The following is a 27,170-nucleotide window of genomic DNA, read 5'->3' as shown; positions in this document are numbered from 1 at the left end:
TTTGCTTATCTTGATTGACACTCAAGGAGTGTAGAGTTTCAACAGGGGGGACTGCAGAGAGCAAAATTCACCAGAACCCCCCCCCAGTGTTTGAGCTCTTTCGAAAGGAAATTTAATTTGGGACTATCTACCGAAAAGTTTGGAACTCTAAAGTGCTTATGGAAGAAACTACAAACTTTAATAGAATTATGAACTTTTACAAGACAAATTCAAGCTGTGGGCGGATCTAGGGGACAAAAGAAGCCCACTTGATTATTGGAACTGTCTAGGTGTGAGGACTGAGTTAACCTGTCTGGAATAATGAGGATTTGAAAATCCTTCACCACAAGAGACATTACCATCACAATATCACCCAGAGATAGCTCCCCATCAACATGGGTCTGGACAAACCATTTCAGCATATACATCACAAAGAGGCCCAAACCAGCCTATATGTGAAAGACTAAGCACAAAAGGAAATTGCAATTACCAAACTAATATTTCTATCAGGAAACAGTTTTTTGAATATCAACCCACCCAAGACATATCAACTTTAACGAGCGCGACAAAATATTACAAAGAACCAAGCCTGCCAAAATTATACAAAGGATTGTGAACAGATTGGGCGGCAAGATTAGAACACTGAAATCGTATAACTGGCCACTGTTTTCAACAGAGGTTAGAGAGAGGGGAGAGAGGGGAGAGAGGGGAGAGAGGGGAGAGAGGGGAGAGAGGGGAGAGAGGGGAGAGAGGGGAGAGAGGGGAGAGAGGGGAGAGAGGGGAGAGAGGGGAGAGAGGGGAGAGAGGGGAGAGAGGGGAGAGAGGGGAGAGAGGGGAGAGAGGGGAGAGAGGGGAGAGAGGGGAGAGAGGGGAGAGAGGTGGTTACTACTACCTCATCAAGACAAGGAGAGAAACCAACGGGACAGTTGTAAACTAACTTCACCAGCCTCGAAGTCTTGAAGTCCTGAAGGAAGGAAGAACATCACCATCTACCACTTAACTATCAAGAGGATTGGTAAGCATAAGTCCCTGTCTGCCCTCGAGTCTAACCTAGCTAGAATTAGGTATTGGGAGGTGGAAGGTATAATTTTACTGCAACCCTCTTTGAATGTGTAGTGTATGGTACTTTATTAGAGTGATTTTAAGTTTGACCTTGTACTTTTCTTTGTATTGTTCTTTATTAGAGTGATTGCAAGTCTGGCCGTGTATTTTCTTACTAGAGTAATAAGCCTGTATTACCTTGACTGTAATAAACACAAAGTTCTTTGCATCAAACCAGTGTCCTCTGCACTTTTGTCACACCCCCCAAATAAATCCAGAGTACAGAACCCAAGGGAGGGGGAGCGATTCAAAACCGCTCAAGTTGGTCAGAAGGGAACCTGACTCCCGCATAGAGACCCACACCAACACCCCCACTCCTACAAGTTGGAAATTTGGAGAGTGGGCACTCAAAGCAGAGGGGGAAGGAGGTGCTGCTTTTTGCCTCCAATACTTGTAATGCTTTGTGTTACAGGTAAATATTTCATTTCATCTACCTCTAACTTAAACTAGATCTGGTGATTAGTTAAAAACTTAACTGTAAGCCAAGTTAATTAAATACATAAACTTTAATTAATTAAATAAATAAATAAATAAAAGATGATTATATAGGGATGGCAGTGCAAGTGGTGTGTCGCAACTATAGCATGTGGGAGTTTGTGGAGAGCATTGCGATCCCAGACGACCACATCTGTAGTAAGAGTCTGTATCTCTAGGAACTTCAGCTCAGAGTTTTTGAGCTGGAGTCCGAGTTGCAGATACTGCGGGGCATCAGGGAGGGAAGGGGGGGGGGGGGGGCGGTTCGAGTTAACTGGATACTTTGATCCAAGGAGGCAGTCACATTACTTAGGTTAGGTTGTGGTACAGGTCTGGTTGGTGGTCAGGGACAGGAGGCTGTGACTGCAACTCAGGCAGGTAAGGGGACCCCAGGTGCAGTGCTGGAGGAGCCTTGGCATTTGCCCTTCTTCCAACAGATATGAGGTATATGGTTCTTCTGCCTGTGTGGATGAGGGCAAAGTCTGCAGGGTGAATGAGCAAATTGACTACGGAACTGTGGCATAGGAAGCCATTCAAGTGGGGGGAGTGAATAGGATTGTTGCCTTGATAAGGGATAGTATAGTCAGGGGAATAGATACTGTTCTCTTTAGCCGCGACCAAGAGTTCCAAAGGCTGTGTTGCTTGCTCGGTGCCAGGTTTAAGGATATCTCCTCATGGCTAGAGAAGAAGTTGGAGTGGGGGAGGGGGGGTTGGATCCAGTTGTTGTGGTCCACATAGGAACCAATGACATAGGTAGAACTAAGAATGCAGTTCTGCTGAGAGTTTGAGGAGCTAGGACCCAAATTAAAATGCAGAACCTCAAAGGTAATAATATCTGGATTGTTACCTGAGCCACGCACAAATTAACATAGGGACAAGCAGATCAGAGAGTTAAATTGTGGCTCAAAAAGTGGTGTGGGAGGAAGGGGTTTCAATTCATTGGGCAGTGGTAGCAGTACTGGGAAAAAGGGAACTGATCCATTGGGATAGGCTCCACTTAAACCAGGCTGGGACCAGTGTCCTGCTGAATTGAATAACTCGGGCTACAGTTAGGGCTTTAAACTAAAAGGGGGTGGGGAGGGATCAGGTGAGGGGAAATTTAGAAATCTAAAGAGAAAAGCCAAGGCAATGGAGCAGTGTAGTGATTTGCGTAAAGATAAACAGAGTGTGACAGGAAGAGACAGAGAGTTTAACGGTAATAGTGAATCAGCAAATAAGGTGAAAGCATTGGAATAATGGTAAAAAGTTAAAACTAAAGATTCTTTATCTAATGCATAAAGTATTCATAACAAGACAGATGAATTAGTGGCACAAACCGAGATAACTGGCTTTAATCTCATTGATCACCTTGCAACCACGTCTCTAGTGCCAAAGTTGGGAACTAAATATTCCAGGGTACCTGACTTTTCAAAAAGACAGGCAGAATGGAAAAGGGGCGGAGGGGTGGTTGGGGGGGGGGGGGTGGGGGGGTGGGGTGGTATAGAACTGATAAAATGATGGCATAAGGATAGTAGTGAGAAAAGATCTTGGCTCAGAAGATCAGGAAGTAGAATCAGTATGGGTGGTGATAATAAATAACAAGGTGCAGAAAACACTACAAGGAGTAGCACTACAAGGCCCCCAAACAGTAGCTATACTGTTAAGAGTATTAATCAGCAAATAATAGGAGCTTGTAATAAGATTAAAAGGTATGACGGTAGATAAGCAGTGGCAAATATTTAAATACATTTTCCAAAAGTCTCAACGTATATTCCATTGAGAAAAACTCCATGGTAAAACTCCATGGGTAACTAAAGAAGTTAAGAGCATAAGTACAGAAGAAATAGGAGCAGGGTTAGGCCATTTGGCCCCTTGAGCCTGCTCCACCATTTAATAAGATCATGGCTGATCTGATCATGGACTCAGCTCCACTTTCCTGCCCGCTCCCTCAACCCTTTATTCCCTTATCGCTCAAAAATCTCCGCCTTAAATATATTCAATGACCCAGCCTCCACAGTTCTCTGAGGCAGAGAATTCCATAGATATACAACCCGGAGAAGAAATTCCCCTCATCTCAGAATTAAATGGGCGGTCCCTTATTACCCTAGTTTTAGTTTCCCTATGAGTAGAAATATCCTCTCTGCATCCACCTTGTCGAGCCCCCTCATTATCTTAATGTTTCGATAAGATCACCTGTCATTCTTCTGAATTCCAATCAGTATAGGCCCAACCTACCTTCATAAGACTGGGCTCGAGGGTCGGAGCGTCACCCAGCAGAATCGGTCTCTCGCCCGGACACGGGCTCAGCTTCAAAAGAAGCCTGGGGGGCTGTGGAAGGCGAACGGAAAGCACGAGAAGCCAACACTACGCATCAAATGAAGCCCAGGGGCTGGGGGACTGCGAAAGGCATGAAAAGCCAACACTACGCATCAAATTAAGCCCGAGGGTGTTCCCAATCATTGCGCCTGCTCAGACCTGGGTGTGGTCCATACTCGGGCGTAGACCTTGGGGAGAGAACACAAAGAACCTTGTCCTGTCTGCCATTTTGAGCTTCTTGCAAAGGTACAAGTTAATCATGGGGGCAATACGGACAATGCCATACCTTGTGCAAGCCTTCTGCATGATGGTGCTGCAGAGGAGACAATTGATTCGACGTCATAACAAAGAACCAAAGAGCACGTAGGGTGATGGGCAGCAGGCCTTACCCACATCGGGTATATAGAGACAAGCGTTCGTACCTGCATCTGAGTGATGCAGACTGTGTCAGAAGGCTGCACTTCCGCAAATAAATTGTAACTGAGATCTGTGAGTTAGTAAAAGCAGACCTGCAACCTAGAAGCATCAGGAAGACTGCTTTGTCAGTTGAAGTGAAGTTTACAGCTGCACTTTCATTCTATGCATCTGAATCGTTCCAGGCTACAACTGGGGATGTGCGCGCCATTTCTCAACATGCAATATATATCTGCATTCGGCAGGTGACTGCTGCACTATATGCCTGGAGGAATGACTACATGAAGTTCCCCATGACCGCCCAGGCAATGCGTGGGCTTCTCCAGGATTGCTGGCTTCCCAAAAGTACAGGGCTGCATTAATTGTACCCACATCGCCTTGCGAGCATCTTTGGAGGATTCCAACATGTGCAGCTCGTGTGTGACGACATGCATTGCATCATGTCAGTTGATGCAAGATACCCTGAGAGCACCCATGATGCACTCATCCTATGCGAGAGCATTATATCTGCCATGTTGCAGCAGCAGCCAGAAGGGCAGAGCTGGCTACTGGGAGACAAAGGGTACGGCCTCGCCACCTGGCTCATGACACCCCTACACGTAACCCGGACAGAAGCTGACCAGGAATACATGTCGCAAATTGCCACGCACAACATAAGAGAGGACCATTGGCATCTTGAAACAATGTTTCCAATGCCTGGACCATTCCAGAGGCTACTTGCAATACTGCCCTGAGATTGTCGGTCAGTTCACTGTTGTCTGCTGCATGCTGCACAACTTAGCCATCATGAGGCAATGGTAGAAGACCCACCGGAGGTGAGAGTGGCTGATGATGAGGAATATGCAGATGACGAGGAGGAGGAGGACGAGGACGAGGACAAGAAAGCCATGCAACTACCTGAACCGGAACACGACGGGCCATCGTACCCCTTTAACAATTGCTCAAGCCTTGCGCCAGCAGCTCATCAGTAAATGCTTTGCTGCCTGAAGGCTCAGCGACAACTATTCCACATGGATCCATGTTTATTGTTTGGACCTGTTCCGTAATATTTTGTGTCAATGTAACAAATTATGAAAATGATTCTTGTTTACTTCAAAAAGTTGTATTAATAATGGAAATGATTCAGTTAGAATATAAAACATATTTTATTCAAAAGTTTAACAAACATTGGTTTGTACTTAAATAAAAATATTCTGGTATCAAACTTTAAAGTTGTCAGTTAAGATCACTTACAAACTTCTAAACTTGCAAATTTACATAACTTACAAAAAAAAAATTTAATGTTCGAAGTTACAACAGTAACAATAGTAACAGCAAAGAAAGCCTGCACCCATCTCTCCTCCACCTTATTCTAAGACCGCCCGCTGCGCTTGGTCTTCATGACCCTACCCCTGCCCGCAGGCGGTGGCGTAGCGTTGCTCGGGTTGATACCAAACTTATTCTTCTGAACATCTCGGCGAATGCACACTTCTTGATGACGGGGGCAGGGGAGGGCAATCAGGCGGTAATGTGGAGGCCCTGCTTGGACCTCTTCAGAGGCTGGTCTGGGGATTGGAGTGGCAGTTGATTCGGTCAATGGACACGGGGTCTGGGCGTGTTCCATTATTGCAACAGCTAACTCAAACATTCCCTCCCTCATGTGCCCTGACATTGTCTCAACTACCTCCAACATTCCCTCCCTCATGTCTGCCGACAGTGTCTCAACTACCTGCAACATTCCCTCCCTCATATTCACTAACAACGCATCAGCTACCTGCTGATATCATCGATATTGTTTCGGCTGACTGAGATATTCCCTCCCTCACGTTCCCGTACAATGTTCCCATTTCTTGAGAGTGTTGTTACTTCTCCCGACTGTTCCGATACCTCATCACCTACCCCACTGATGGTGTTCAGGAGTGATCGCATAAGGTCAATGCTCTCCGCACTCATCTGAACCACATCAGTTAGATCCTGCACCTCAGAAGAGCACTGTCGAGCTCTCTTTCCCCTCCTCACTGAGTGTGGCTCACCGCATCCCACTGGGACCCGCAGCCTTGGATGGTGGGGCCCTGGGTGTTCAACGCTGCATCCCACTGGGACCCGCAGCCCCGGACGGTGGGGCCCTGGGTGTGCCTCGCTGCACCCCACTGGAATCTCCAGCCTTGGACTGTTGTACTCCAAAGTGAGTACAACAGTGGAGGATTCATCCATCCCCCTCCCCCTCCCCGCACTTGGTCTGGAAGGTGGGATTGGAAGATGTTCTCCTCTGCAGGCTCACCTGCGTCTGAATCTTCTTCTGCGTCGCCAGGATTGGCCTCAAGTTTAGCAGCAAAGGAGGGAACAAGGTGGGTGACATGAGTCGGCTCACACAGCGCAGGCAGCATGCTGCTTTGAAGGACCATCATAGGCAGTCCCTCGAAATGAGGATGACTTGCTTCCACGCCAAAAAAGGATGAGTTCACAGGTGTTTCAATGAAAGACCTAAATATTCCAGGTCCTGAATGATAGCACATTGCATCAATTGAACCGTAGCTGACGGAGACATCCCCAGGAACCGAAGCATGGCTAACCTGCACAGTACTTAACATTTATCAAAGCCAGACTGTGGAATTTGCAGGACTTGCCCTCTTCCAAGTGTGGGCCCAGCTTGTGCAGTGATGGTTGCTTTTCTCCAGGCAGGGCCCATCAAAGCAGCGACCCTCTCTTCCAAGGGTGTCAGTGGCTGCAGATTTGCTGGGCCTCCTCCTGTTCAGAGTTCTTTCTCGTTTGTTGTGTGCCACTTTCCTCTGCAAAGATGAAAATATAACTTTTTAGAGAGGGTGTCTTTCTGCTGGGTGGGACATATACGGATGGTCACATTTACAATTGCAATTCCATTGAATAAATGAAAATATTACTTACACTAACTACTTGACCAAGATCCTGCCACTTCTTTTTGCACTTGCCTCCAGACCTAGGGGTGGTCACCATTGCACAGTAATCTTCTGCAAGTTGGTTCCAGCTTTTCTTCATTGCTTTTGCTGGAACTTTTATGTGACCCCTGCTGGTGTCCAGCTCATGCTATCTGCCATCAATCACAGTAACCAGTGCCTCCACTTCATCCTGTAAGAAATTATTGGTCCTTGCACCACGTTGCATCTTGTATTTCAGCTCCAATTTTTCCAATGAGAATTAAAGTTCTCACACATAACTGGCTCTTTAAAAATGGCCAAACGCAGACCGGGAGTTGTACCAAGCATGTGCGCCCATAGGAATCATGTCAAAAACGTCATTTTTTTTTTTGCGCATGCACAGAAGGGACAGCGTCGTTTTTTCGGCGCAGACATTAGGCTCCACCCCTCGAGGCTACAGGACAGGCTGCGCGGCGCCAATTTCAAAAAATAGAATGGAAAAATTTGCTACTTTTTTTTTGGAGTAGCTGAGGCCAAGAAAAACAGGTATAACTCTGGCAATACCCCAAAAAACGGCATTGGGGAAAATTGAGCCTTTTATAATTTTTTTAAGTCATTCTTTGCTGGCTTTTAAAAAGTTTCCCAATCCTCTGGCCTCCCACTAGTCTTGGCCACATTGTATGCCCTTGTTTTCAATTTGATACAATCCCTTATTTCCTTTGTTAGACACGGATGGTTATCCCTTCTCTTACAGTCTTTTCTTTTCATTGGGATATATTTTTGTTGTGAGTTATGAAATATCTCCTTAAATGTCTGCTACTGTTCATCAACCGTCCCACACTTTAATCTATTTTCCCAGTCCACTTTAGCCAACTCTGCCTTCATACCTTTGTAGTCGCCTTTATTTAAGCTTAGGACACTGGTTTGCGATCCAACTTTCTCACCCTCCAACTTAATTTGAAATTCAACCATGTTATGGTCACTCATTCCTAGAGGATCCTTTACTAAGAAATCATTTATTAACCCGGTCTCATTACAGTGCCAGATCTAAGATAACCTGCTCTCTGGTTGGTTCCGCAACGTACTGTTCAAGGAAACTATCCTGGATATACTATGAACTCTTCCTCAAGGCTACTCTGGCCAATTTGCTTTGTCCAATCAATGTGAAGAAGGTTAAAATCACCCCATAATTATTGCCGTTCCTTTTTTACAAGCCCCCATTATTTCTTGATTTATACTCCATTCAACTGCGTAGCTACTATTAAGGGGACTATAGACTATGCCCACCAGTGACTTTTTCCCCTTATTATTCCTTATCGCCACCCAAACTGATTTTAACATCTTGATCTTCTGGGCCAATATCATTTCTCACTAACGCACTGATCTCCTCCTTTATTAACAGTGCTACTCCACCTCCTTTTCCTTTCGGTCTGTCCTTCCAAATTGTCAAATACCCCTGAATATTTAGTTCCCAGTTCTTATCACCTTGCAACCACGTCTCTGTAATGGCTATCAGATCATACTCATTTGTATCTATTTGTGCCGTCACCTCATCTATTTTGTTAAGGCTAGTATTAGATTAAAAGAGGCTTATAATGTTGAAGAATAGTAGAAAGTCTGAGGATTGGGAGAGCTTTAGAAACTGGCAAAGGATGACCAAAAAATTGATAAGGGTGAAAACAGAATGAGAGCAAACTAGCAAGAAATATAAAAACATATACAAGAGCTTTTACAAGTGTGTAAAAAGGAAGAGTAACAGCAAAAGTAAGCAGTGATCCATTAGAGGCTGAGACAAGAGAAATGAAAATGGGGAATAAATGGCAGAGACTTTGAACAAATATTTCGTATTTGTCTTCACAGTAGGAGACACAAAAAGCATATAAAAAATAGTGGTGAACCAAGAAGCTTATAAAAGTGAGGAACCCTGAAAGTGATTATCAGTAGAGAAAAAGTACTTGAGAAACTAATGGGATTAAAAGCAGACAGACCCCCTGGACCTGATGGCCTACATCCTAGGGTTCTGAAAGAGGTGGCTGCAGAGATCATGGATGCATTGGTTGTCATCTTCCAAATTTCCATAGATTCTAGAATGGTTCCCATGGATTGAAAAGGTAGCAAATGTAACACTGCTATTTAAGAAAGGAGAAAGGGAGAAAACAGGGAACTACAGACCAGTTAGCCTGATATCAGTCGTCAGGAAAATGCTGGAATCCATTATTAAGGAAGTGGTAACAGGGCATTTAGAAAATCATAATATGGTTAGGCAGAGTCATCATGGTTTTATGAAAGGGAAATCATGTTTAACAAATGTGTCACAGACCCCTGGAGCTCCACTCAACACTCCCTTCCCCACAGTGATGCAGCTGCTCACTCTCTTAACTTCACCCGGTTACTAATTCAAGTTCAAGTCTTATCCTTGAAAATCACTGATCATAAGTTTGTAAAGGAGACTCTCAAGCAGCAATCTGTCAAAGATCCATTGAAACTCAAGGTAAATCTTGGGTTCCCAAACCTCCTGGATTACCCGGGAGTCTCCCGGAATGGGACATAAATCTCCCAGGCACTGCTGCGACAGCCCGGGAAAACTGCAGCTTTTCAGAGCCAGCCTGCACTTAGGGATCACCAGAAATAGGATCAACTGGTGCAGAAAGCAGGGAGAGCTGGTGGAGAGACGGAGCGAGGAAAGGTGTGGGACTGGGTTAGAAAGCGATTTGGGGCTTGGGGTGCTGCGGCGAGTGAGATGGTGACGGGGACTGAGGGTTGGGGCGAGCAAAGGTTCTTGAACTGAGGGCTATGAGATCATGAAATGTTTCACCGCAAATGGCTATTGAGACAGAGATTAAGATCAGCTTTTAAAGGGGGACTGCATTGGAAGAATTGTTTGGCATCAGTTTGCATCGGATGGCACGTCTCTTTCCAATTTTCTCCTGACATCACAATCACTTTTCTTTTAACATGTGTAAGCTGTGGCCACCGTATTTTTAAATACCACTTGGTATTTTTTTCCTAATCTTTCTTTTAATCTTCCTATTGATACATTTGAGGACAGTTTAATTTATTTTGCTTTTGCTGCTTTTAATTAGTTTTTCTGCATTATTTTTTTTCTGAAGGATGACTGATTTATTCTTCAATATTGCCCCTTCCCCAGTCGATATTAAATGCAACCCCAATGTCCCTCAAGTTAAACACTAGGATACAGTTCTGTGTTTGCACCATTTATAAAGTCAGAAAATTATTGTTCTATGGTCACAATTGTCTGGAGGTTTGACTGGATCGATTCCCTGGTGAATAGTATTTGGGTCATTCATGAGAACTAAGTCCAGAAAAAAGCTGCCTCTTGGAGACTCCCTGGTGCACTAAGTTAGGAAGCAATCAAACTCCATTGACAAGTTCAGAGTTTTTCCCCTCTTTATATTGGGCTGATCCAAGCCCCTTATCAATACTACCTTTCTTTCCTCATTCACCCTTTTAATATCATATGCTAAGAAGTCGTTCGCTTTATTTTGATCTGCCGGGTCTGTAGCAGGCCCCAGATATGGTCCTGGCCCTTTTCTTGTTGCCAGAAAATAATAATACTTTAAGTCAGACAATTTCATATGATAAGACAAAAATGGTGATCTCTTTACCTTTGCATCAGTCATTTCATATGGAATTGCAGTTTTCTTCTCAGAGAACTCCTTAACTATCCAAACATTCTCACATCTTGCACTGTATATATGCCATGTATGGCATGTACTAAGTATACGCATCTTTTGCAATAAGTGTTGCATGCTTCCACATTATGCAGCACTTTTTAGGTCTTTCAACACCAGATTTGAATTATTCATCCATGCATCATTGTGGGAGATGCTCCTCTCACTTCTCTGCAGTTTTTGCCATAGTTGTTACCAATTACATATTTGTGGTATTCCACATATTTCTGATCAGTTTTACTTACAACTGCAAAATTCCCACCTCTCAAGTCTTTTGAAAACAATAGGCTTGAAAAAAAACTTTTAAAAATTGTGAAAAATTTACAAACTTTAAAAACTATACTTCTAAGCAGGATGTCCAAACGGCAGCTGGCAAGGCTCCCAAGCTTTGGCAATCGAACAATCCGAGCAACAGAACTAACTAACAGTCCTACGCACACTTCATTTCTGACTTGATGGTTTCTCGTTTCAATTTTGTGGATGTGGCAGCTTGAAAAGGGCTGTTTTCACAAACTCTTGGATAGTAAAAGATTCTTCTGCCTCCACGTTTGTCTCTCCGCTGTGTTCTGCCCTCGGTCAGGTCCTAACTCCAGTCCCACAAGATTCTCGAGTCACATACAAGGTTTCCTTTTGCCTTCCTCGTTGTTTATATCTTCAGAGTACCTTCTCCTAGGTGGGTGTTTACGATGAGATGGGGTTATTTGCATCCATTGGACGCAAGTGCCCCCACTGGACTTCATCAGCGCTCTGGTCTCCGCTCGCTGGACTGGGGCTCCAACCCAACCCCTCATAGGCAGGAATTACTAGCACTGTGCCATTCTGTTCACCCGCAAGTACCCCACTGGATGTCAGCTCGGTATTTAGAGACCATATTCTAGTCTCCACTCACCAGGAACTATCTGGAATGGGGCTCGAACTCTTCAACCTCTGACTCAGAATGCTACTGTTAAGCCAATGGCCACAGCCAAACACTCACACCCACAATCACCCACTCCCTCAAATCATCTATTCAGTTCTCCCTCTCTGCTTCCCTAGCTAGCCTGTTTCACACCCTCTGCATATAAAAGCAGTTAAATCTAAACTGCACACTTCCGCTCTTCTAAGTTTGATCATGTGCGTTATGGTTTTAGGCTTTGCGGCAATCTCGAATATAGTGTCGGGGTTAAATTTATCGATTCCCTTCATATTTGAAAAGGGCTGTTTTTAGCACTGTTGTCTCATTGGTAGATAAATAAAATAAATGTGACTATCACAATGGTAATTTGTTGGCTGTAAAGCACTTTGAGAGTACTGAGGTTGTGAAAGGTACTATAGAAATCCAAGTCTTTTCTTTCTTTAACTAAATGGGTCAAAGGGACAAAAACTTGAAAGTACCTGCTTTAGAATTTTATGTGCAGAACAGAAGATCAGATGTGAGTTACTGAAAAACAGGAGGAGTCACATATCCTAACAATGTTGTAGAGTTTCTGGGCTCTGATGATACCACCATTTTACTACAGGGTACTAACTTATTTAATTATTTGGGAAGGTGGAGAAGAAAGAGAAATAGAATGTTTCCCCTGGCTGGAGAGTCTAGAACTAGGGGACCTCAGGATAAGGGATTGGCCATTTAGAACTGAGATGAGGAGAATTTCTTAACTCAGAGGGTTGTGAATCTTTGGAATTCTCTACCCCAAAGGGCTGTGGATGTTGAGCATATACAAGGCTGAGATTTGGACTCCAGGGGAATCAAGGGATATGGGGATCAGGTGGGAAAGTGAAGTTGAGGTCGAAGATCAGCCATGATCTTACTGAATGGCAGAGCATGCTCAAGGGGCTGTATGGCCTATTCCTGCTCCTAATTCTTATGTTCTTAATAACCTCTCCTTTACTAATAAGAGTTACACATACCAGCTAGAATGAGTTCTTATATGCAGCGGTGAAGCCTGCACAATACCTGGGGAACTACCGACTGTCATATAAAGAAGTTGCTTCAACAAGCAATTATAAATCATAAAACTGCTAATTACATTTTTAAAAGATTCAACTCTTCACAACCTTATCTAAAGATAAACACTGGTCAATCCAGCTACCACATCAACCATCTTATGGGGGGGATGGGAAAATTAAACAATTTAGTCCCATAAGTACCTCTGCAACAACCCAAAGCTACAAGCCAGTATTGTTCCTTTTGATGAAACTACTGATTCAGTGGTCTCTGCTATTGCAAACTCAAGTTGCACACTGAAACTTGAGTTTGCAATAGCATGATTTATAACACCTAAAACAAAATATTGTTACCTTCTCTTGCATTATAAGAAAATTATGTTAATTTCTGTAACTATGGGGTGGAATATTCAATAAAAGGACTTTTGCCTTACTTGAAATGTGTATGCTAATCAAATGTATGTTGAAAAATGCAAGATGCATTCACTGTGGGAAGTTAATACACTTGCTGCAATGGAGCTTCATAATACAGCAGGATTTCCAATAATAGAATTCAACAAATAAATGCAGAGCACAGTGCACACATGGAGTCACTAGAAAATCCAGGTGGTAAACTTGTGTATTTTAGTCACAAAAATCCAGTTGACATTTGTAACTAAATTAGGTTAAAAAACCGCACAATGGCCGCAATATTAATCTGGAAGCAGCTTCCGAGCCGGGGGGTGGGGTGGGGTGGGGGGTGGGGGTGAAACTGTATGGGCTAAACCCAGGAGTGAAGCCAGTGGTTTGGAATCTGCAATCTAAGCTCAACTGAATCCAATTCATTTTGACTTCCAGGTGTCGTGTCTCCAAGCTGCACGGCAGGCGTGATGCATACTCACATGACACAATCTCAGTTGTATTTAAAAGGACAGTACACATAAGAACATAGGAACAGGAGTAGGTCATTGAGCCACTCGAGCCTGCTCCGCCATTCAATGAGATCATGGCGAATATGCGACCTAACTCCATATACCCACCTTTGGCCCATAACCCTCAATACCTTTGGGTAAAAAAAAGCTAGCAATCTCTAATTTAAAATTAAGAATTGATCTGGCATCAATTGCCATTTGCAGAACAGAATTCCAAACTTCTCCCACCGTGTGTGTGGCGAAGTGGGTTTCCCAATTTCACTCCTGAAAGGCCTGGTTCTATTTTTTAAGACTATGCCCCCTCGTCCTAAAATCCCCAACCAGCAGAAATAGTTTCTATCTCCCCTTTCTGTTCCCCTTAATATCTTGAAAACTTCGATCAGATCAACCCTTAACCTTCTAAATTCAAAGGAATACACCCCTAATTTATGTAATCTCTCCTCGTAACTTAACCCTTGGAATCCAGGTATCATTCTGATAAACCTGCGCTGCACTCACTCCAAGGCCAGTATATCCTTCGTAAGGAGGTGCCCAGAACTACTCTCAGTACTCCAGGTGTGGTCTAACCAGGGTTTTGTATAGCTGCAGCATAACTTCTACCCCCTTGTATTCTAGTCCTCTAAATAGAAAGGCCAGCATTCCATTAGCCTTTTTGATATTTTTCTGCACCTGTTCATGTATTTGGACTCCCAAGGCATTTTGAACCACCACTATTTTCAGCTTTTCACCATTTGGAAAGTACCCTATTATTCTATCCTTTTTAGGTCCACAGTGGATGACCTTACATTTGCCTACACTGAAATCTATTTGCCACTGTTTGCCCATTCACTTAATCTTAATACACAAATGGAAATTGGAAGTGTTGAGGATGGGTGGTAGACATAGAGCAAGAGCAGCACCTAGATTTAATGACGCGTCACTAGAATTACTGCTAGACATAGGCAGGAGCAGGAAGGACACACTTTTCCCAAGCAATGGGAGGAAGAAACCTGCTGCTCTCACCATGCAGGCATTTTTGGAGGTAACTGATGTGGTGAGCACCAGCAGCGCTGTACCCAGGTCTTGGATGCAATGTAGGGAGCAGTTTAATGAACTAACCAGGTCAGGAAAAGCGAGTACATTTGCTGATTCCACTACATCCTGTGCTTTAAGCCCCACTCCCGCTCCCTTCACTCGGTCTTGTTAAGCATTCTACATCACAATACTCCTCACAACCACTCAACTTTCAGCAGCACCCAGCCTTCTCTTTCTATGAACTGAATCCCCATTTATCCATCTACCGTTGCCTCTCACTCCTTATGCAACATGATGTGCGAATACGCGCTGATGTTCCGATGATACATAGAAACATAGAAAATAGGTGCAGGAGTAGGCCATTCCGCCCTTCGAGCCTGCACCAAGATTCAATATCATAGCTGATCATTCACCTCAGTACCCCTTTCCTGCTTTCTCTCCATACCCCATAGCTGTGTTTGTACTAAAATAACACATTTGTGCTATATTTAACTTACATCCGATTCATCTGTTGATTCTTCATAGTTTTGAGTCTCCTGCAACAGACAGACTAGGATTAGTGTATTTTATATCATTTGAAATGGAATTGCATAATTATTTGAAAAGGAATAAAGTAATAGGATATAGGGAAAGAGCATTTTATATTCTGTATAAGACCTATCACCAGCCCAAGCATGATGGGCCGATTAACCTCCTTCTGTGCTGTAAATTCTACTTATTTTCCAGTGTAATACATTAGTTGCCACTTGAGGGTTTAATTGAAAAAGTATTTTTTTTTTTATATTAAAGGTGGTAAATTGTAATGTAAAGATGGGCTGCCTTCTTCAATTAAGTGCCTTGCTAGGCCACATCAGAGGCATTGTCAGCCACATTGTCGGGGACCAGGATCAGAAGTAGACCAGACTGCACCGTGTGCTCTCTGCTACCTCCCCCAACTGTTCATTAGTCATTTTGAACCTTGACAGCAAGAATCAAGGGGCAATGTGACCATTTTTTTAAAATATTAGTTCATGGGATATGGGCGTCACTGGCAAGGCCAGCATTTAATGCCCATCCCTAATTGCCCTCGAGAAGGTGGTGGTGAGCAGCCTTCCTGAACCGCTGCAATCCTTGTGGTGAAGGTACTCCCACAGTGCTATTATGGAGGGAGCTCCAGGATTTTGACTCAGCGACGATAAAGGAACAATAATATGCTTCCAAGTCAGGACAGTGTGTAATTTGGAGGGGAACTTGGAGGTGGTGTTCCCATGCACCTGCTGCCTTGTGCTTCTTGGTGGTAGAGGTTGCGGGTTTGGGAGGTGTTGCCGAAGAAGCCTTGGCGTGTTGCTGCAGTGTATCTTGTAGATGGTACACACTGCAGCTACGGTACACCAGTGGTGGAGGGAGTGAATGTTTAAGGTGGTGGATGGGGTGCCATCAATCGAGACCAAGCCCAATTCTACTCTTGTTTGATTCTATACACAGATGCACTACAATCAGGGGTCATCCAAGTGTAATCAAAAACAATAACCTGGCGAACATTTCACTCACTAATTCAGAGCCAACAGACCAAGTGAAGCGGTCCTACCTCCACCCCAGGTGAGTTCTGCTAATTCAGCACAGTCTATCTGTGTGGCTCAACTGCTCTTTGGATAAGCTCACCAAGCCATCATGGCAAGGGAGGATGGGATAAAGGGTTATGCAGCTGAAAACTGCAAAGCATGCTGAAAAGTACAGTTACAAAAAGAAGATACTGCGGATGCTGGAAATCTGAAATTAAAACAGAAAATGCTAGAAATACTCAGCAGATCATGTACCATCTACGGAGAGAGAAAGAGAGTTAATGTTTCAGGTCAATGACCTTTCATCAGATTCTGCTTTATCACCATAACCCTGCAAATTAGTTCTCTTCAAATACATGTCCAATTGGTTTTTGAAAGTTCCTGAAGAATCTGATTCCACCACGCTTTCAGGTAATGCGTTCCACAGTGTCAGCTGTGGCCAGTTGGTAGCACACTCTCCTCAGAGTCAAAAGAAAACAAGAACATAAGAAATAGGAGCAGGAGTAGGCCATTTGGCCCCTCGAGCCTGCTCCACCATTTAATAAGATCATGGCTGATCTGATCTTGGGCTCAGCTCCACTTCCCTGCCCGCTCCCCATAACCCTTCACTCCCTTATCGTTCAAAAATTTGTCTATCTCCACCTTCAATGACCTAGCCTCCACAGCACTCTGAGGCAGAGAGTTCAACAGATTTACGACCCTCAGAAGAAATTTCTCATCTCAGTTCTAAATGGATGACCCCTTATTCTGAAACTATGCCCCCTAGTTCCAGATTCTCTCACAAGTGGAAATATCCTCTCTGCATCTACCTTGTCGAGCTCCCTCAGTATCTTATATGTTTCAATAAGATTACCTCTCATTCTTCTAAACTCCAATGAGTATAGGCACACCTGTTCCACCTTTCTTCATAAGTCAAACCCCTCATCTCAGGAATCAACCCAGTAAACCTTCTCTGAACTGCCTCCAATGCAAGTATATCCCTTCTTAAATAAGGAGACTAAAACTGTGCGCAGTACTCTAGGTGTGGTCTCACCAATACCCTGCACAGTTATAGCAGGACTTCCCTACTTTTATACTCCATCCTCCTTGCAATAAAGGCCAATATTCTATTTGCCTTCCTGATTACTTGCTGTACCTGTGTACTAACTTTGTGGTTCATGCACAAGGACCCCCAGGTCCCTCTATACTGCAGCATTTTGTAACCTCTCCACTTAAGTAATTTGCTTTTTTATTTTTCCTACCATAGTGGATAACCTCACACTTTCCCACATGATACACCACCTGCAAAATGTTCACCCACTCACTTAGCCTGTCTATAATCCCTTTGCAGATTCTTTGTGCCCTCCTCACAACTTGCTTTCCCACCCATCTTTGCATCATCAGCAAATTTGTCTACATTACACTCAGTCCCTTCATCCAAATCATTAATATAGATTGTAAATAGTTGAGGCTCCAGCACCAATCCCTATGGCACCCCACTAGTTACCATTTGCCAACCGGAAAATTACCTATTTATCCCGACTCTCTGTTTTCTGTTAGCCAATCCTCTATCCATGCTAATATATTACCCCCAACCCGTGAGCTCCAATCTTGTGCTTGTGCAGCAAACTTTTATGTGGCACCTTATCAAATGCCTTCTGGAAATCCAAATACACCACATCCACTGGTTCCCCCTTATCCACCCTGCTCCTTACATCCTCAAAGAACTCCTGCAAATTTGTCAAACATGTGGGTTGTGGGTTCAAGTCTCACTCCAGGGACTTAAACACATAAATCTACGCTGATACTCCAATGCAGTACTGAGTGAGTGCTGCACTGTCGAAAGTGCCGTCTTTCGGATGACACGCTAAACCGAGGCCCCGTCTGCTCTTTCAGGTGGACGGAAAGGATCCCATGGCACTATTTCGAAGAGCAGGGGAGTTATCTCCGGTATCCTGGCCAATATTTATCCCTCAAATCAACATAAGAACTGTTTATCTGGTCGTTATCACATTGCTGTTTGTGGGAGCTTATTGTGCACAAATTGGCTGCCGCGTTTCCTACATTACAACAGTGACTATACTAAAAATGTACTTCAGTGGCTGTAAAGCGCTTTGAGACATCCGGTGGTCATGAAAGGCGCTATATAAATCCATGTCTTTCTTTCAGATCTTAATCTTAACAACCCTATGTGTGAAATAATTTCTTCTCATTTCCTCTCTAATTCTTTGACCAATTATTTTAAATCTATTACCTCTGGTTAATGACCTACTTGGCAGAGGATACAGTTTCTCTCTACTTGCTCTATCAAAACCCCTCAATTTTAAGAACATACTTACTTGTATTGCAAAAATGGCCAACATGCTCCACCCTTTCTTTCTGATTTATCCTCCAAGGGGACTAGTCACACCCTGAAGTTTCACAGGAATGTGCAGCTGGAACCTCCCATCCCAAGGTCTCACTGACGTTGCAAACTGTAACTCGATCCACTTTGACTTCCTGAAGCGACAGAGGACAGAGCTCCCCAGAAGACAGCAAGGGTCAGCCAAAGTGCCTTACCCCAGTCCGTGCACACCTCCCCCAGCCAAAGTGCCTTACCCCAGTCCGTGCATGCCTTCCCCAGCCGAAGTGCCTTCCCCCAGTCCGTGCATGCCTTCCCCAGCCGAAGTGCCTTCCCCCAGTCCGTGCATGCCTCCCCCAGCCGAAGTCCCGTACGCCAGTCCAATTGCATCCCTGCCCCAGCCAAAGTGCCTTACCCCAATCCAAGTGCATGACTTCCCCAGCTGAAGTGCCTAATCCCAGCATATGCATCCTTCCCCCCACCCCCCTCCATACCATTGGGGTGGCATTTTTTTTACAGATTGATAACCGGTTTATTGGGCATGAAGTGAATAGTGACAGTGTCGTGACTTCTGGATATCATCCAATCCAACAATGTCCCTTATAGGGGGTTGGACGAACGTGATCCGTCTTGCCCCCCCACCCGTGTCTCTCTCTCTCTCTCCCCCCCACCAGCTTCTCTCTCTTCACGCCCACGTCTCTCTCTTCTCTTCCCTTCCCCCCCCCCCCCCCCACCAGCCTCTCTTCCCTCCTCCCCCCAGTCTCCCTTCCCTCCTCCCCCCAGCCTCACTCTCTCTCTTCCCTCCCCCCTCCCCCCACCTCTATTCCCTCCCCCCACCTCTCTTCACCCCTCCCCCACCAGCCTCTCTTCCCTCCCCACTATCTCTCTTTGCCGCTCTCGGTCCCAGGCCAGCCAAAGGGAGGGGGGGGGGGCAGGGGGTGGTGTGGGGGGGGGGGGGGGAGGCGGAGAAAGAGAGTCGGAGCCTCAGGCCCTGCTTCTTGGCACATGCATGGAATGATTCGGGCCAGGGTGGGGGGGGGGTCAGAACTTGACGGGGGCGGGGTTGTCGCCTGTCAGTCAAAAAAGTGCAATACAGGTGGGGCTGGACAGATGCCCATCTGTCAAAAAAAGTGCAATACAAATAGTTACATCGTAATTTTAACTACCTCTATTAGGTCTCCCTTTAACCTTCTCTGCTCAGCTTCTCCAATCTCTTCACATAACTGAAGTCCCTCATCCCCGGTATCATCTGGTAAACCTCCTCCGTATCCTTTCCAAGGCTTTGACAACCTTCCTAAAGTGTGGTACCCAGAATTGTACACAATATTCCAACTAGTGAATTATAAAGGTTTAGCGTGACTTTCTTGTTTTTGTATTCAATGCCCTTATTTACACAATATAAGAAATAGGAGCAGAAGTAGGCCATACGGCGTCTCAAGCCTGCGGATCATTGACTTCAACTCCACTTTCCCGCCCAATCTCCACATCCCTCGATTCCCCTAGACTCCAAAAACCTATGTATCTCAGCCTTAAATATATTCAGACACTTAGCATCCACAGTCCTCTGGGGCAGAGAATTCCAAAGATTCACAACCCTCAGTGAAAAAACTCCTCCTCATCTCGGTCTTAAATGGTCTACCCCTTACTCTGAGACTGTGGCCCCTAGTTCTAGACACTCAAGCTCTCAACAACCTCTCAGCATCTATCCTGCAAATCCCCTTCAGAATCTTGTTTGCTTCAATGAGATTACCTCTCAATCTTCTAAACTCCAGAGAGTATAGGCCCATTCTATACAATTGCACATCATAAGACAGCCCTCGCATCCCAGGAATCAATCTCGTGAACCTTTGTTGCACCGCCTCCAAAGCAAGTATATCCTTCCTTAGATAAGGAGACCAAAACTGTGCACAGTACTCCAGGTGTGGTCTCACCAAGGCCCTGTACAATTGTAGCAAGACTTTGTTACTCTTATACTCCAATCCCCTTGCAATAAAGGACAACATGCCATGTGCTTTCCTTATTGCTTGCTGTACCTGCATGCTAACAAGGACACCCAAATCTCTCTGAACACCAACATTTAAAAAATATTCTGTTTTTCTATTCTTCCTATCAAAGTGAATAACTTCACATTTCCCGACATTATACTCCAGCTGCCACCTTACTGCTCATACACTTAGTCTATCTATATCCCTTTGCAGACGCTTTGTGTTCTCTTCACAGCTTACTGTCCCACTTGGCTTTGTATCATCAGAAAACTTGGATAAGTTACACTTGGTCCATTCATCGAGGACATTGCCCCACTAGTTACAGCCTGCCAACCTGAAAAAGACCCATTTATTCCGACTCTCTGTTTTCTGTCCTTTAACCAATCTATCCAGAGCCAAGTATCCCATATGCTTTCTTAACTGCCTTGCCACCTTCAAGGATTTGTGAATATCCACCCCCAGGTCCCTCTGCTCTTGTACCCGCCTCAAAATAGTACCATTTAGCTGATCAGCCTCGCCATGTTGTTCCTCCCAAAGTGCATCACTTCACATTTATCCAAATAAATTATATCTGCCATGTGTCTTCCCATTTCACCAGTCTGTCTATGTCCTCCTGAAATTTGCTACTATTCTGCTCACTATTTACTAAGTTGCCAAGTTTTGTACCATCCGCAAACATCAAAATTGTACTCCCTATACCCAATTCCAGGTCATTTATATACAAGAAAAGCAATGGTCCTTATACTGGCTTTGGGGGAACCTATTGCATACTTTCTAGTCAGAAAAATATCCGTTCACCGCTACTCTCTGCTTTCTATCCCTTAGCCAATTATGCACCCAAGTTACCACTGTCCCTTTAATACCATGTGCTTCTATTTTCAGAATAAGTCCATTATGTGGTGAGAACATGGAGGTGATGGTATTCCCATGCGCCTGCTGCCCTTGTCCTTGTCCTTCTATGTGATAGAAGTCGCGGATTTTGGAGGTGCTGTCAAAGAAGCCTTGGCGAGTTGTTGCAGTGCATCTTGTAGCTGGTACACACTGCAGCTACAGTGGATGGGGTACTAATCAAGCGAGCTGATTTGAGCTTCTTGAGTATTGTTGGTGCACTCATTCAGGCAAATGGAGAGTATTCCTTCACACTCTTGACATGTGCCTTGTAGATGGTGGAAAGGCTTTGGGGAGTTAGGAGGTGAGACACTCACCACAGAATAACCAGCCTCTGACCTGTGCTTGTAGCCACAGTATTTATGTGGCTGTTCCAGTTAAGTTTCTGGTCAATTGTGTTTCCGAGGATGTTGACGGTGGGTGATTCGACGAATGGAAGCCATTGAATGTCAAGGGGCAATGGTTAGACTCTTGTTTGTTGGAGATAGTCATTGCCTGGCACTTGTGTGGCGCGAATGTTACTTGTCATTGATCAGCCCAAGCCTGAATGGTGTCCAGGTCTTGCTACATGCGGGCAAGGACTGCTTCATTATCTGAGGAGTTGCGAATGGAACCGAACACTGTGCAATCATCAGCGAACATTCCCACTTCTGAACTTATGATGGAGGGAAGATCACTGATGAAGCAGCTAAAGATGGATAGGCTGAGGACACTGTCCTGAAGAACTCCTGCAGTCATGTCCTGGGGCTGAGATGATTGACCTCCAACAACCACAACCAAATACATTTGAAAGTCCATATATACATCTACTGCAGTACCTTCGTCAACCCTCTCTGTAACAAAGAACTCAATCAGGTTAGTGAGACATGATTTGTCTTTAAAAAAAAAATCCATACTGGCTGCCCTTTTTTAACCCATGCTTCTCCAAGTGAAATTAATTTTGTCCTGGACAATGGTCTCTAGTATTTTTCCCACCACTGACATTAGACTGATTGGCCTGTAATTACCTGGTTTATCCCTCTACCCTTTTTTGAACAGGGGTGTAATATTTCCAATCCTCCAGTACTCTGGCACCACTCCCATATCTAAGGAGGATTGCAAGATTGTGATCAGAGCTTCTGCTATCTCCACCCAAGATTCTCTCAGCAACCTCGGATGCATCCCATCTGGACTGGGTAATTTCATCATCTTCACCATAGCACTCCATTGCTATACAATGGGCATATGCTCAAACAAGGTAGTTCAAAGAACACTCTTGTCACTACAATTCAAGAAAATTTGACAAACTAGAAAGCCCAAACTCAAATCCCACTCTGCACTGACATCTGGACTCAGTTTTTGCTCAGACAGCAGCTTTCGTCCATCGGTACTTAGTCTTTTGGGCAAGGGAGGTAAAACTGGAAATGTATTTGCTCTCAGCTCATTAATGCTTCATTGTGGATGAACAGCAGCACTGATGATATCCTCTGTACCATGTAAGAATGGCATATTTAAAGAGAAAAGGCTATACATCTCTTCAAGTTGTTCCTTGAAGTTGATCTCTTCAATCATCTACAATCTATCTGATCATTGTATTTAAAAAGGTCCCAAGGTAAAATGTTGCAAAAAACAATGTGACACCCCCCCCCCCCCCAAAAAAAAAAGATAATCGAGTAAAACTCTAGAACATATATCTTTACAGCTCCATTATTTAACACTGACTGACTATCCTTTGTATTGGCAATCACAGCCACATGGCATTGTTCTCCAAGGAGTATTTCATAACGTTAAAACTGAAAATGAATGCAAAATAGTAAATATTCCGAATGACTACTTCCTCAGAGAGCGCTTGCTTTGGGAGTCTACTTGGAACTCCTTCATGGCAAACGAGCCAAAGGTGGGCAGAGGAAACATTACAAGGACACCCTCAAAGCCTCCCTAATAAAGTGCAACATCCCTACTGACACCTGGGAGTCCCTGGTCAAAGACCGCCCTAAGTGGAGGAAGTGCATTCGAGAGGGCGTTGGGCACAGAGTCTCATCGCCGAGAGCATGCAGAAATTAAACACAGGCAGCGGAAAGAGTGTGCGGCAAACCTGTCCCACCTGTGACTGTGGTTCTCATATTGGACTGTTCAGCAATCTAAGGACTCATTTTAAGAGTGGAAGCAGGTCTTCCTCGATTCAAAGGGACTGCCTATGATGGTGATGATAATCACGAGGGAAGACATGAGCAACATACACTCTCCAAACAAAGATATTCCAAATTCCCAAGTGACTTCACTATAAATTAGATGAAAGTCCTAGAAAGGCTAAATGTGATCAGAACAAATAAACCACCAGGAGGTAAATGCCATTTATTTCAAGAGTGCTGAGAGAGACTGGGGAAGAGATTTGTGAGCCACTGACAATCAGAGTCAATGGACACTGGGGAGGTGCCAGAAGATAAGATTAGCAACGAGCTAATTTAACTCTCACATTCAGATAAGAGTGACAAAACAGACAGAGGCAACTACAGACTAACCATGTAAAATATCAATTATTGGGAATAAATTTGAGGATCATTTGTATTACAATAATGGTAGTTAACATGGATTCAGAAGGCAGGATCCTGCCCGATCGACCAATCTCTTCAACTTCTGTGAGGAAGTGACTAACCAAGTGGACTGTGGGAAGCCCTATGAAGGCTTTTGATAAAGGTTCCACACAGGCGGCTATTAAGCTCACAACTGAGTGGATGCCCAAAGATTACGCACAACGGCCCTCATCAGTGATCTGTATTTCAGCAGATAGCTGTCGGGTACAGGCATTACACTGGATTGACCAGGGGTGTTAGCAGGGATGAGGGATTCTAGTAGTGATGAGAAGCATGAGAAGTTAGGGATTTTTTTCCCCCACCGGCGTTGAGGAATGATGCAATAGTGGTCTTCAAGATCTTACATGGTTCAGATAGAACAAATAGTGACAGCTTGTTTCCATTGGTCGACAAGACTACAACTTGCATTCATTTAGTGGCTTTAACATAGTAAAACATCCCAAGGCGCTTCACAGGAGCGTAATCAGACAAAAATTGACAACGAGCCAAAGGAGGCATTAGGATACGTGACCAAAGGCTTGACAAAAGAGGTATATTTTAAGGCGCTTCTTAAAGGAGGAGCGAGAAGTGGAGAGGCGGAAAAGTTTATGGAGGGAATTTGGAAGCCAAGGGCCTATAAAGCTAAAGGAATATCCAAAGAGATGGGATACACAAGAGGTCTGTTCCTGTGCTGGAACATCCAAGGAGTCTATGCATTTTATAGCTTTTTCTACCATTACAAATTCTTCATTCATCACAGCACAGTATAGTTTATTTTATCTCAACAACAAAAGCATTTAATGAGCTAAATATATGGGATATCTTGGTGAAAGTTGCGGGATTCAGAAAAGTAAGATTTATTAAAATAAATGGGTCAACTAATGGTAAAGCTGAATTAGCTGCAATTGTGATTCAGTTCGGGGCCAAGGGCCCAGGGGCAGCACGGGTCAACCCATACTGCGATGTGTGCGCACTAGGTCTGTGCAGCAGAGCTGGTCTCCAGTCATCTTGGGTAATCATTGCCATTGCACCAAGACGTAGCTTGGTCAAGTCCATGTGGTGGCTGGTGTACAACGGCCACCACACGTTAAAAAAATCTACGTATAGGCATCTTCCACCCTTGAGGATGTAGTTTGGGTCCTTCATTAAAACACCTGTGAGCTCATCCTATTTTGGCGTGGAAGCAAGTCATCCTCGTTTCGAGGGACCGCCTATGATGATGAATAAATTCAGTTGTTTTCTGCGCCAAAATACTTATCCAGTAATTTGAATTAACATTAAAAAGAAGGAATTTAATGCTGAGAAAAATGAATTGGATATTTTGAATTAAGAGGAATAGACTGTATAATAGTCATCTGTGCACCATGGTTACCTATTACTTCCACAACAATGGATGTCCTAAAACTAGGGCTTGTGTGGCAGTTCCAGAATTTGATAGGCATATTTCTAGGTGGATACCAGAGTTGTGTGTGTAAAACTTGCTGGACTTTGGAGTTTACAAATGTAGACATATTTAGCAAAGCGCCCCAGATAAAATCTGTCCAAAGCCTCATGTTACAGACACTGCAAATGGTTACAAACATAGCCATCAACAATTTAATCAGCTGATCCTGCCCTAAAACATATCAGCACTGAAATAGAAAGCACTAAAATGCGTTACTATAGCATTCCATTATGGCAACCAAACCCATTATATGTAACGACTGTACCAAATTCAGCAGCACTTTTTTTTGCTTCATCCTATTAAAGAATAAATATGGTTGAATGCCACCTTGAAATAAAGTAAATGTGGCATCCAGTGGATTACAAACCTCATAATGGAGCAAATTCTGCTGAATTATATATTTTATGCCATGAATGTAGTGTTGTAACTCACGAGAAGCTATAGCTTTTGGCCCATTTGAGTCTCAGCAAAATATCGGCAAGGGCTTGCATAGCTGATCTTTACGATGCCACATTGCCTCAGTGATAGTGATTGCCTTCAGAAAAATTAGCCCACAAAAATTAAACACCTTCATATAATACTCTTGAAAAGTTTAATATTTCAGTTGAAGAGATCTCTGCTCCCAAAAGATTGTCCAACGGATCTTAAACATTCATCTGAAGGTAACTCCCACTCAATTTCATCTAAGCCCTCCAGGATACTAACTCTACTGTCTTCGCAACAGCCTGGAGCCGTTTCTTACAGGAGAGATTGGTGCTCTGGCCACAACCACCTATACAAGCTGTCAATCACTCTCCAAGTAAAAAAATACTATTTGCTGTCTATCCTAAACTTGCCCTTCACAACACTGACTCTCCTTTCTTGCTGCCCTGGCACATCTGAAAGAATGAGTTCATGCTTACTTCCTCTATCGCATCGACTATCTTGCATATCTACACAAGGCCCCCTCTGAGATATCATGTTTGAAGCTGAAGTGCCCGGATTATCCAGGTGTCCCTCATAACTTAACCCCAACACAACAGACTCACTAATCTCCCATGTTGGACAAAATATTCTGACATCCTTGAGTACCATTAGGCTGCTGCAAAAAGATTGTTCAATAAACCAGGCTGCAGTGTGACTTTGAAAGGACACTTGTCATTTGAATAAATGCCCCATTAAAAAAAAAAATCAGCCCTTTAGTTTACATAAGAACATAAGAAATATGAGCAGGAGTAGGCCATGGTCCCTCGAGCCTGCTCCGCCATTCAATAAGATTATGGTTGATCTGATCCTGGCCTCAACTCCACTTCCTCATTCGCTCCCCACAACCCTGGACTCCCTTATCGTTCAAAAACCTGTCTATTTCCACCTTAAATATATTCAATGACCCAGCCTCCACAGCTCTCTGGGATAGAGAATTCCAAACATTCACGACCCTCAGGAGAAAAAATTCCTTATCATTTCCGTTTTAAATGGGCGTTGAATGTCAAAATATTTTGTCCAACATTGGAGATTAGTGAGTCTGTTGTGCTGGGGTTAAGTTATGAGGGACACCTGGATAATCTGGGGCACTTCAGCTTCAAACATGATGTCTCAGAGTGGGCCTTGTGCAGATATGCAAGATAGTCAATGCGATAGAGGAAGTAAGCATGAACTCACTCTTTCAGATGTGCCAGGGCCGCAAGACAAGAGCGTCAGTGTTGTGAAGGGCAATTTTAGGATAGACACCAAGTGGTATTTTTTTGTTTTATGTATGAATAAAGAGTCTGTGAGCTCAGT

At 44.0% G+C, this 27,170-nt stretch overlaps 1 protein-coding gene across 2 annotated transcripts in view; it reads right to left on the bottom strand.

Annotated features, from left to right (window-relative positions):
• The window catches only part of vps41 (VPS41 subunit of HOPS complex), a 297,897-nt gene that overhangs the window by 258,844 nt on the left and 11,883 nt on the right, over positions 1 to 27,170 (bottom strand). Inside the window, exon 2 of one of the 2 annotated variants that reach the window (XM_070890345.1) lies at positions 15,177 to 15,215. The exons of the other annotated variant lie outside the window; for it this stretch is intronic. Coding sequence (XP_070746446.1) covers positions 15,177 to 15,215 — 39 coding nt within the window. The remainder of the gene's footprint in view (positions 1 to 15,176; positions 15,216 to 27,170) is intronic. 2 annotated transcript variants of the gene reach the window in all.

This window comes from Pristiophorus japonicus, chromosome 1, assembly GCF_044704955.1.
Source record: "Pristiophorus japonicus isolate sPriJap1 chromosome 1, sPriJap1.hap1, whole genome shotgun sequence".
NCBI lineage: Eukaryota > Metazoa > Chordata > Chondrichthyes > Pristiophoridae > Pristiophorus > Pristiophorus japonicus.
Note: the sequence above shows the minus strand (reverse complement) of the source record. Positions and strands in the feature narration are given on the sequence as shown.